Source organism: Trifolium pratense, linkage group LG4, assembly GCF_020283565.1.
Source record: "Trifolium pratense cultivar HEN17-A07 linkage group LG4, ARS_RC_1.1, whole genome shotgun sequence".
Taxonomy (NCBI): domain Eukaryota; kingdom Viridiplantae; phylum Streptophyta; class Magnoliopsida; order Fabales; family Fabaceae; genus Trifolium; species Trifolium pratense.
In genome coordinates, this window is record NC_060062.1 from 20,483,118 (window position 1) to 20,495,260 (window position 12,143).

Here is a 12,143-nt window from a genome sequence, read left to right on the forward strand (position 1 = left end):
ACCATTTCTCTTTTCTTTATATTTTTGAATATGGGTGGTACCATGGGGTAAGGGTTGTTTGTTGTTGTTTCTTTTTGTTGTTCTAGTTTATGTTTTTGCCAAGTGATTGCAAAATAATTTATATTGGAGGTGTTTCATCAAATCTCATGTATCATGGTATGTTAGTACTTTTTTATAAATAAAATCATGGTATGTTAGTAATTTGCCATCTATTTTAATGACGTACTATATATTATTAATCTATAAATATTTTTATGTGATATTTGGTATTTAATATTTTAGTAAAAAAAATGTATTTGGGTTGTTACGTAAGTATAGTTGAGTTGATAGTTACTAAAGATATTATTTAGAGAGATTATGCATTCGATCTTTGGATTCCTTACACTTAAATTGTGTGAGTCTAATTAGTAAGCTATTAGACTCTTGACATTACAAGGGATAATCTCAAAAAAAAAAAAAATTACAGGGAGTAAAACAAAATTCGCTCACATTATGGGGGGTTAAAATCTATTAACCCTACATTCATTAATATTTGAAACTTTAAGAAAAATGAGTATAATTAACATTTATTTTTAAACATAAACAAACCAAGCTATCTCACAATGTATGCAAACATTGAGATTTGCTAGCTATATTATTGATATAGTTTGTTTAAGTTGTTGGTTGGACGATAAGTTAGTTTGAAGATTGTGTTAAAGAATTTAAGTTTAGTGTTATCTTCATAGAGGTTAATTGAGCTCACCAATTTCTTACGTTTCAATTACATAGATATTATTTGATATGAAATTTTATTTGTTAACAAATATTTTATATGTCGTTGATGCAACATTAAGTATGGAGATGATATTTTGGAAAGCACTCAAGGAGTAGATAAGAACTTGCATGATTCATTGAAGGTAATCAAACACGGCCCTTCTCAAATTTATTGACTCTATTGACAATTTTTGGGGCTTTAGGCCCCTTTTTTTCTAACAAAAAAAATCTTTCGATACCGTGCTTTCCTATATTTTTATAGAAAGTATTACATAAATTAAGGATTAAGATATGTGGCTTATTATCTAATTAATATTGTATCAATTAGTGCTAGTTGTTTAATGGTTGTTGATTCATGTATAACTATAATTTCTCCTAATTGTTAGGCTAGTTTTTATTCTCAGTAACTATAATCTCCTCTGTATATTTGGGCTGTAACCTACTTATGATGATATGATAATGATAAATCTCTTTGCTCTGTTATTCCACAATTTTTATTTTGATGTTTATCAATTTCTTTAGGATTTGTTTACCAAAGATGAATTTGAGAAAAGAGTGCTCGCTGATGTTATTCCTCCTAGTGACATTGGAATCTCATTCAATGATATTGGGGGTTTAGTAAGTGTGAAAGACACTTTGAAGAAACTGGTGATGCTTCCCCTCCAGAGTCCTAAGTTGTTTAGCAAAGGACAACTGGCTAACGTGAGAAGAGCACTTTTAATTTATATTTATATTGTAACTTTTTTTTTTTTTTTTATTTATCAAAAATGGAGAGCATGACATCATATTTTTATAGTGTAACTACTTGTGAAATACTGTATATTTTAAAGTACATTATATATTTATCACTCATTAATTATTTTGAACGTAGCCTTGCAAGGGAATATTGCTTTTCGGGCCACCCGACACAAGTAAAACAATATTAGCGAAGGCTATGACAACAAAAGTTATATAATTTATTGCAGAATTTGTGTGCAGCAGCTGTCTATTGCCCAATCGGACAATTAATAGAAAAAGAAAAGAAGCTTAGTTTAATACTAAAAAAATAAGATGTTATGCAAGTTTAAATGTTACACCCAATCAATCATGGTTCAATTTAAAGAGAAAACCAAACTATCAAATTTTGTTTAAAGTTCAGTAAACTGACACCAAACTATGATTCATTGAAGGTAATCAAACACGGGCCTTCTCAAATTTATTTACTTTATTGGCAATTTGAATAAAATACTTTAAACTACGTGTTTTCTTATATTTTGATTTTGATGTTTACGGTTTTTTTTAGGATGTATTTATTGAAGATGAATTTGAGAAAAGAGTGCTTGCTGATGTTATTCCTCCCACTGACATGGGGATCACATTCGATGATATCGGAGGTTTAGTAAGTGTGAAAGACACTTTGAAGGAACTAGTGATGCTTCCTTTACAAAGGTCCGAGTTGTTTACCAAAGGACAGTTGGCTAAGGTAGAATAACGTTTTATTTTATTTTTATAATAATAGATTTGTGAAATCTATTTTAAAGTATATCATGTATTTAACACTATTATAATTATTTTGAATGTAGCCTTGCAAGGGAGTATTGCTTTTTGGGCCACCCGACACGGGTAAAACGATGCTAGCCAAAACTATTGCGAGAGAAGCTGCGGCAAATTATATCAACATTACTTTGTCCAATATTACTTCAAAGGTAATAACGTTGAAATTAATAATTTTTTGCTATACTGTATATGTATTTTTACTTTGTGATTGAACTCATTTATTTGTTGCAATTTACAGTGGTTTGGGGAAGTTGAAAAGTACATGAAAGCAATATTTTCTATTGCTAATAAAATTGCCCCAAGTGTCATTTTTATTGATGAGGTTAGTATATAACATCTCATTTATATCTTATTTTTTAAAATGCTGATAGTTAGGTTCATATCCTTCTTTTGTTGGGCTTCTTCTATATTAATGTTGTTATTTCTAACTATTTGTTAAACTGTTGTGGTATTTGTGGCAGGTGGAAAGTTTGTTATGAAAACGCGGAAGCAGTACAAATGATGTTGTGTACAATAAGATGGAGATCGAATTCTTTATCCATTGGGATGATCTTCGCACAAAAGAGGAAAACCGCGTACTTGTTCTTGCGGCTACGAGCATACCATTCGATCTTGATGAGACGGTTATAAGGAGGCTTCCACGAAGGTAATGAATGTTTAATATTGTTCTTCCTTAGTTTTTAATCGGTTGGTTCAATGTGTTGGAGAGACACAAATTCCTTATAGAAATGATTAATGGCCTTTAAGTGTATGATGATCGTATTTTGTTACTGGTTTTATATGCAAGTTCATGGTTAATTTGCCCGACTCTCCAAACCGAGAAAACATACTCCGAGTCATATTGGCCGATGAAAATTTATCGCCGGAAGTTGATCTAAAAGCAATGGGAGATCGAACTAATGGATATTCTGGCAGTGATCTTAAGGTAATTAGTCTCATATATTTTAGCAAAGGACAATTGGCTAAGGTGAGAGAACTTTTATTTTATTTTTATATTAACTATTTGTGAAATATATTTTAAAAGTACATTATATATTTAACACTCATGACTATTAAAATTGATACAAAGGCACGTTAAAATTGAGTGAAACATAACGACTAAACAAAGTTTAAACAGAGTTTTAAACATCACATCATGACTATTATGTGGCAAGAGAAAACATAAGGACTAAGTCACGTCATGACTATTACGTGGTGTATATGGAAAAGGGAAAAGAGTTGTAAGGGAAAAGAGAAAACATAAGGACTAAGTCACGTCATGACTATTCAATGATTCAACTTAATTTATGATTTTTTTTCTTCTATAATTTTCTTCCAGTTCTTTTTTTTTCTTCTTTCTCTTCACCTATAAGTGGCTCTTTTTTATTTTTTTCACCAACAAAAGCGAGATCTAATGACTTTACTTTTGTTGCTCTAGTGTTCATGTTGTTTTCTCTCTTTTCGTCTTTCTTTGTATTCAAAAAGTTAAGATTTTGTTCATGTTGTTTTCTCTCTTTTCTTCTTTCTTTGTATTCAAAAAGTTGAGGTTTTGTTTATGTTGTTGTCTTCTTTCTTTTCTTTTTCTTTTTTTTTTAAAAAAGAAAAACTTGTCAACCAGTGTCCCAACAATGTCCCAACAACACATCGACCTCTACCGTATAGCATTCCTGCACATGCATAAGTAATAGTGAGATCTCAGGCACCATCCTTTTCAAGGGGGTGTTATATAAGGGGTATTATATAACTCGCAAAGGACAAGTACCGGGTGCGTTATTCTATCGTATATTCAAAAAAGTTGAGATTTTGTTTATGTAAAAGTTGAGGTATTGTTCATGTAAAAGTTGAGATTTCTTGTTTCAATAATTTCAACATATGCTTAGTCTCTGGTTATTTTCTTTCTTTGTATTCAAAGTTGTGGTGGTTTTGTTCATGTTGCTATTTTCTTTCTTTGTATTCAAAGTTGTTGTGGTTTGTTCATGTTGCTATTTTCTTTCTTTGAATTCAAAGTTGTGGTGGTTTTGTTCATGTTTGAACATGTTGCTATTTTCTTTATATTCAAAAAAGTTGAGATTTTGTTTATGTAAAAGTTGAGGTGTTGTTCATGTAAAAGTTGAGATTTTATTTATGTAAAAGTTGTTATTTTCTCTTTTTACTACCTTGTTGTTTGATTGAAGGTTTAAACTAATTAATATACTCGAAAGGAATTTTATTTACTAGATCCAACGAATTAATATACTTCCACGTGTCTTTGTGCATACACACTATCAATTCATTCTTTGTAGATAGTGTGTGAGAGTGACTGAGTGGAGAGAGAGGAGCTGCAAAATAGTACAGATCGACCTGCGTTGTTTGTTGTTGGTAGCTCCATAGGGTACTGAATGCATTCTTTCCGTTCATTTGTCTTTTTTCTGGTTATTTTCTCTCCCTCTCTGCACTCTTTTTTATTTTTATTTTTTTCACCAATGACTTTACTTTCCTAGATCCAACACAAACTAGGACCAGAACAAAGTGGAAACTCAAAAACTCACTTCAAAACATAAAAAAGAAACAAACTCATTATCTTCACCATATTCCTTGTTTCAATAATCAAGGAGAAACAACCAAAATCAATTTTCTTGTTTCAATAATTTCACCATATGATTCTCTGGTTATTTTCTTTCTTTGTATTCAAAGTTGTGGTGGTTTTGTTCATGTTGCTATTTTCTTTCTTTGTATTCAAAGTTGTGGTGGTTTTGTTCATATTTGTTCATGTTGCTATTTTCTTTCTTTGTATTCAAAGTTGCGGTGATTTTGTTCATGTTTGTTCATGTTGCTATTTTTTTTTAATATTCAAAAAGTTGAGATTTTGTTTATGTAAAAGTTGAGGTTTTGTTGAAATTTTGTTTATGTAAAAGTTGAGGTTTTTGTTCATGTAAAATTGATTAGTATTTCTTAGCATGTAAAATCCATTTCCGTTCATTTTCTTTTCTGGTTATTTTCTCTCTTTTCTACCTTGTTTTTTGATTGAAGGTTTAGACTAAATTTAAATCACGCCCTTATATTTTTCTCTCTTTTCTTCTCTCCAGTTATCTTTTCTTCTCCGTTGATTTAGAGACACTTTACGCATGATGGAAAAAAAATTTGGGTAAGTTTTACTTTGTTTAGCTCTATTATATATTTTACTTATTATCAAAAGAAATATGATTCTCAACTGAGCATATTCAAAGTTTTTAACTAAAAATATGTTATTTTGGGTAGAGACAAAATATTATTTACTCGGACAAAATTACATCGAAAGTTTTATACTTTATTAATTAAGTTCATCACAAAGTTGAATTGGTATTATTTTCTTTTGACCTTCTTATGTAATGAGTTAGATTGTACTCAATTTTTAATTATATATTTTACTTATCATCAAAAGAAATATGATTCCCAACTGAGCATATCATTCAAAAATTTTAACTAAAAATATGTTATTTTGGGTAGAGACAAAATATTATTATTATTTTTTTTTTGGTAGAGAAGAGACAAAATATTATTTACTCGGACAAAATTACATCCAAAGTTTTGTACTTTATTAATTAAGTTCATCACAAAGTTGAATTAGTATTATTTTATGGCTCAGTTTAATACGGACTTGTTCTAACCATAGACCCTAATGTTTCTAATAAGTTTTAATAAAATATTATTTTGATTTTTGTTAATTATTATAAAAGAAAATTATTAAAAATTGCAAATGTCCACTTTAGATTTTTTTGAAAGGTCCATACACTAGTAAACTTTATAATAATATTATTTTGGTTTTTATTATTCTTATAATTCCAACAAATTAGTATGTTTTTCTAAAGTCATTGATTAAATGCAGTTCATTTGGATCTCCTTCTAAAGAAGCACCCTCCAAGCCTTTATGGGGGAGACTTTTGTCACAATCTCCAAAGGTGTGTGTGTGTGTTTTTTTTTTTGTCATTTTTTAAATATAGTGATTTTGAAATTTCTTATTTTCATAATCATTTGTTATCTATGTAGATTTGACATATTAATCTTTATGATAAAGTTTTTGAAACTCGGGTTGAGAGTTGTTTATGTGACATTCGCCCCATAGAGGTATGTTGTTAGGTTTGCTAAATTTGTTAACATTGTTTTTCTTTTATATATATATATATATATATATATATATATTATAATAATAATAATAATAATAATAATAATATACTATGTACATATACTTAATCAGAGGCGGAGTCAGGATTTAAACATAAGGGGGACCGAGTCTCAAAAGTATAATTTAGTATATAGAAAAAGTAAATTTTCAAATGCACTACTACATATATAAGAAATTTAAGAACATATAAGTATTCTTCAAAGCCAATATAGTCATACAAATATAAAATAAAATAAAAACTAACCTTCACTTTTTATGATCTAATCGTCTTGGTTTCACATTGTCAAACTCGTCAACTATCATATCCGAGGTGAACTTTTCAGCAATCTCATCTTCAATATAAACAATCATGTAACTTTTGAGAAAATCATCTCCCATCTTGCTACGTAGTCTTGTTTTTATAATTTTCATCGCTGAAAAGGTACGTTCAGTGGTTGCTGTTGACACAGGAAGAGTCAAAACAAGTCGTAGCACTCGATCAATCAATGGGTACGAATTTGATTTACTTGTCTCAACTAATTTTTGACGCAATTCACCAATAGTGGACAAATTTTGAAAGTTAACATCTTTAAGCACCTCAAACTCATAATGTTGCATTAAATGACTTGAATGCATTTTTGGGATTTAAAGATGTACTCAATGTAATAAGCTCAGTTGCTTGCTCATTGAATCTACCACTTACCAAGAAATTGGAGATGAATGGAATTGGAGAAGAAAACAAAATAAGTGGTCCAAGCTTCAAGAAGAAGAGACACGGTTTTGGAATTTGGTTTTGCGAGAGATTGGGAGAAGTGGAGAACAATTAGGTTTTACAATTGGAGAAGAAGACAAAATAAGTGTTTATATTGTTAAAAGGCTTTTTTTACCATAAGAGGCAAGACCCAATAATTTTTTTTTAAGCAATAGTAAAAAAAAATTGAAAAAGCTTGGGGGGACCACAGCCACCCCTTGCCTCCCCTGTACCTCTGCCTCTGTACTTAATGACCACTGTTTTATTATTTTCTTTTGCTCAGGGTGGAGGTTTCCCATTAACACTTCTAAAAATAAAAGAGGGTAGTATCAAGGTTAATGGAAAGACATTAGAAGGAAATTCTGAGCTGCTTATTAGGAGCGGCGATGAATTGATATCTGATTCATCTGAATATGTATCCTTGTACATATATATATATATATATATATATATATATATATATATATATATATATATATATATATATATGATCTTCTAAATGTGGAGTTGTGGACTTTACTTTATTCTTAATAATTTTTTATATATGTTTTTCAACTTTTATTATTATAAAACTTATTTTTTACTAAAATTCTCAAGGGTCTATCTTTGAACCATTTTGAGAGGTCTATATTAAATATTGCAACCTTAACTAAAATTTTTGAGAGGTCTATTTTAATAAATTTTTATATATGTTTTTCAACTTTTTATATTTATATTCTTTTGGGAGGAACGGAGAATGAGCGAAGAAGAAAAAGAAACGCGTAAGGAGAAGGAATGATCGCGAGGGAAACCCTATAAGACTGTAACTATAACTAACCAAACAAAGTATATGAATAAAGGTAAAATATTAGACTTTCTCAACAAAAAAAGAGAGTTAAATATTAGTAAAAAGAAAAAATATATTTTTAGTCCTACATATTTAACGGAATATTACACATTGTTAGACAAACTCTTAAATAATTTTTCAATGTATTATGAGATCATTAATGGTTCTAGCTTGCACACAATATGAGAATTTGAATCTCAGACACTTGATACATTTGCATGGGTGTCAATTGAATTTTATTCAATAGTTGCTTTAAAAAGCTATTTGTGAATGTACATACCTATTATTTTTTATTTGTAAAACTATTTGTGAATGAACATACTTAATTAGGTTTTATATTATATTAAAGTAAAAACTTTATTTAGAATAAGTAGCTAGAAATATGTTATATCTCTTTGATCAGTTTGCAGGGTCTAATTAGTGATTAGTTATATCGCTTTTACCCACTTGTTAAAGAATTTAACAATGTATTATCAGATCATCAATGATTCTAGCTTGCACAATATTTAGTGTTCTATGATGATTTGAACTCTTACGAAATACGAACTGCATTAATGTAAATTGAACTGTCGTTCGCATTGAATAAAGTTTTAAGTTGGATATTTATTCTTAAATTCTTCATATTTTTGTAATAAGATTGAAAATTAGTATTATGAAACATAGACTTGCATGTTAATATATAACTAGTATAACAACCAAGTGATGTTTGATTGATTTTATAATATCATCAGTCTTTAATTAGTTCAATTGGAATCCAAAGCAAATTCTTCAAAAAATCAAGGATCATTCTTACAAAATGCACATTTTGGCAATGACTGATAAAACAAGAATTTTTATGGGCAAGCTGGTGGGTTTTGCATGCCACCATAGATAGGCTTAACATTAACACATCTAGCTTGTGAAGGTGCATTTCCAAACTTCAGGTCGATATCGCGAATGGTAACTCCCATGCATGGATATGTCTTGCTGCACCTCATATCAACTGCAATTGGTGAAATTGTAGTTCCCCTTACATTTGCAAAATGAATATCTGCTATCCTCACCAGTGATGGCTGCACATAAACAAATTTCAATTACTAATAGTAATAGTAATATCATCTTCCATTTGTATAGTAATGATCATTAAATAAACCAATATTTAAGTACCTTCTTTTTGCAGACATCATCGCATTCATACTCTTGGTCGATAATGATTGGATTTTTAACATTTGTCATGTTAATGTTACTGAAACTTATCTCCGATGCTCCGCCTCCATATTTGTCTGGCCATGTTTTAATTCTCAAACCATTGGTTGTGCCGATCAATTGACTGTTCTTTATACTAATACCTTTCACCTCTCGCTCATTTGGATACTTTCCGAGACTACCAATACTGTCATCCATAAATAAATTATTTTAGACGTAATTATTTTAACATCGTTAATAGGCTGTCGCGTCATTAAAAATCACTCATAAGATGATTATTGCGAGTATTAGATGTAAAAGTTAGTTATACTAGTTACCTGATACCGTGTCCAGGTCCACATCTGAGTCTGTTGATGAAAACATTTTCAGAACCTTGTATCATAGAGATACAATCGTCTCCGGTTTGAATGGTATTTCTAGCTACAATCACATTGACTGAGCTACTAATATGAATGCCATCAGTGTTGGGACTAGTTTCAGGTGCAATGAGTTTAAGTCTACGCAACCTAACGTTTGAAGATTTAGTAACGAATATGTGAAAGCCTTTGGGATTCAGTGATTTAATGTTACTTATAATTACATTTTGGACTTCCGCGAAAAACAAACTCTGCATTTTCAATAATATTGTATTAGTAAAGAAATTAATGAAAACATATGCTAATTAATTAATTAGTTAGTGTTATTGTTGAACTTACACTGGGGTTTCTTGCACATGCTTGATTGCTAGTTTCACAATTCTCAGTATATTTCCATGAGTCTTGACCCTGTCCATCAAAAGTACCTCCACCAATGATTTTTAGGCCATTAATATGTTCAAACATGAGCCATTCTGAGTTTTCGAACTCCGAAATATCGGTAGAAGCCAAAACTGTCCCTTCCACTTGAATTGTTACTGGATGTGGGGCAAGACATGGTCCCATAAAAAACATTGAAGAAACCAAATATCTACCAGGAGGAACATAAAACCGATTTTGTCCCTGTTGTTTGCAGACTGCTTGCCATGTCGACATGAAAGCCTACATAGACAAAACACAAATCGCGCATTAATAAGGGATAAGGTTTGGAAATTAACATAACTTGTATGAGAAGAAAATAATATTTCTTCTCGTCTTATAATTTGATTTCGTAACACGATGTAGAAATTTGAGATGATTTTATTTTTACCTGAGTGCAATCAGTCACGCCATCGCCTTTGGCGCCAAAACTCAAGACATTAACTATTTTTTCTCCTGGAAGGAGGACATCCTTAGCGTGATTTCTACCCCCGAAAATATCTTGGCCAACGGGTGGCCTTACTCTTGAGATATCCCCAGCATTCACATAATTGGCCAATGCAAAGAACAAAATAAGAATAGTAGCACTCTTTGCAATGGCCATTGTGCTTTGAATGCTTTTATTAAATATAAACTTTCAAATTTTTATTTATTTTAGGGGCCTCCAGGGGGAGGCTTAGAATATGGGGTAAATGAATATCTCTTTCTCAATTTATCTATTATATATAACATTTTTATTGAGGAAAAACAAATGGTTCATCTAAATCAACGGAGATTAGTAGTTTTTTTTGTCTTATTTAGCTTAGTTAAATTTAGTTATGCTATGTTTAGGTACATTGATTAAGCTATAGCCCCCTGCATTCGGATTCAATTCCTCTCATTCTCTAACTGCCACATTCTATTAATAGTAACAAAAAAAAAAAAAAACTTTTTTTCTTCATTGGTTGAAAAACATCTTGTTGACTGTAAGATATATCATTGAAAACACAAAGCATATAATTCATATGTCGTCCCTTTAAATTTATAACCATTTTAATATCTTAAGGTTTATCTTATACATAATGTGTGTGAAGAAATTAATTGAATCAATGCTTTTATATTTCTTTGATGAACAAAGAGGATCAAAATTAATTATAAAAAACCCCTAAAATAAGATGACAAAGGGTCAACGATTATATCATTGACTTGGGCTTGCAGTAGCGTTAAAACTCTTAGGGAGAGTTTGTCGCCCATTTGGATTTCACAAGCCTCGAGGAATTGATCAGTCTCTACAGTTACACGCGGATGATACTCAGCTTACACAATGATGACGTATCGTCGCACTCTCTAATCCATGCCTATTTGAGTAACATTAGATGCATTTTAGTAGGTTTTAAGCAATAAATTCAAGAGAAATCTACTCGGAAGCAGGATTATTTGTTCTGCAAGAAAGCAGGAAAATATCATTTTAACTACGCTGGGGGCGTAGCCCATCACGCAGCGCGTGATGGAGGTCTCATAGAGCCAAGTTTTTCACCTTGATCACGCGCGGCGTGATGTCTATCACGCGCGGCGGGAAGCTTTGATCAAAATTGGATTGCTCTCTGACTTGATCACGCGCGGCGTAGCACTTATCACGCGCGGCGTGAAGAAAGGAAAGATAACTACGCCGGGGGCGTGGAGCTATCACGCGCGGCGTAAAGGTTGCAGAGTTGCAGACCAGAGACTTCAGATTTGATCACGCGCCGCGTGAAACCGTTACACGCGCGGCGTAGTCAGGAGATTTGCAACCACGCGCGGCGTGGTTGTGTTTATTATATATAGAAATCTCATTTTCTGGTGCAGGGGTTCGAAATTTCTGCTACTGTTCATCTACATTCTGATTTTCGGAGCATTCTTTCTGTTGGATCCTGGATTTCATTGGATAGCTTCGAGCACCTCAGCAGCATGGATTCTCAAGCCATGAAGTTGAAGCTAGGAGGCGAACGAAGCAACATGAGGAGCTAAACTTCTCGTGGAGGTAGGATCTAGGATAGCTTAGGATGTAGATTAATTAAGTGTAATCTGCTATATTGTATGAATTTACTCTTGTAATAGTATTCGTTTAATGCAAATCTAAACTTAATGTCTTACGATTCTTCATTAGCGTTGTAATGGATCTAGATTTAAGTCACGTATGAGAATATTGATTTAATTTCTGAACTGAATTGCATTAAGCACTTGAGTGTTTCCGGTCGAGAG

At 31.4% G+C, this 12,143-nt stretch overlaps 1 protein-coding gene across 1 annotated transcript; it reads right to left on the reverse strand.

Annotated features, from left to right (window-relative positions):
• Nucleotides 1-8,545: 8,545 nt before the first annotated feature.
• Nucleotides 8,546-10,527, reverse strand: LOC123922250 (exopolygalacturonase-like). Its single transcript, XM_045974984.1, has 5 exons — nt 10,315-10,527; nt 9,846-10,166; nt 9,468-9,757; nt 9,112-9,337; nt 8,546-9,017 (listed from the first exon to the last, which is right to left on the reverse strand). The coding sequence occupies exons 1-5, from the start codon at nt 10,525-10,527 to the stop codon at nt 8,799-8,801; spliced, it is 1,269 nt and encodes a 422-aa protein (XP_045830940.1). The 3' UTR covers nt 8,546-8,798.
• Nucleotides 10,528-12,143: the final 1,616 nt, after the last annotated feature.

What these genes read in the sequence shown, in the direction of transcription:
- LOC123922250 (XM_045974984.1), bottom strand. Translation starts at nt 10,527, where the DNA reads ATGGCCATTGCAAAGAGTGCTACTATTCTTATTTTGTTCTTTGCATTG. An exon ending in CATGTGCAAGAAACCCCAGT is followed by an intron (nt 9,758 to 9,845) that starts GTAAGTTCAACA and finishes TTGAAAATGCAG; the next exon opens with AGTTTGTTTTTCGCGGAAGT. An exon ending in GGACCTGGACACGGTATCAG is followed by an intron (nt 9,338 to 9,467) that starts GTAACTAGTATA and finishes TATGGATGACAG; the next exon opens with TATTGGTAGTCTCGGAAAGT.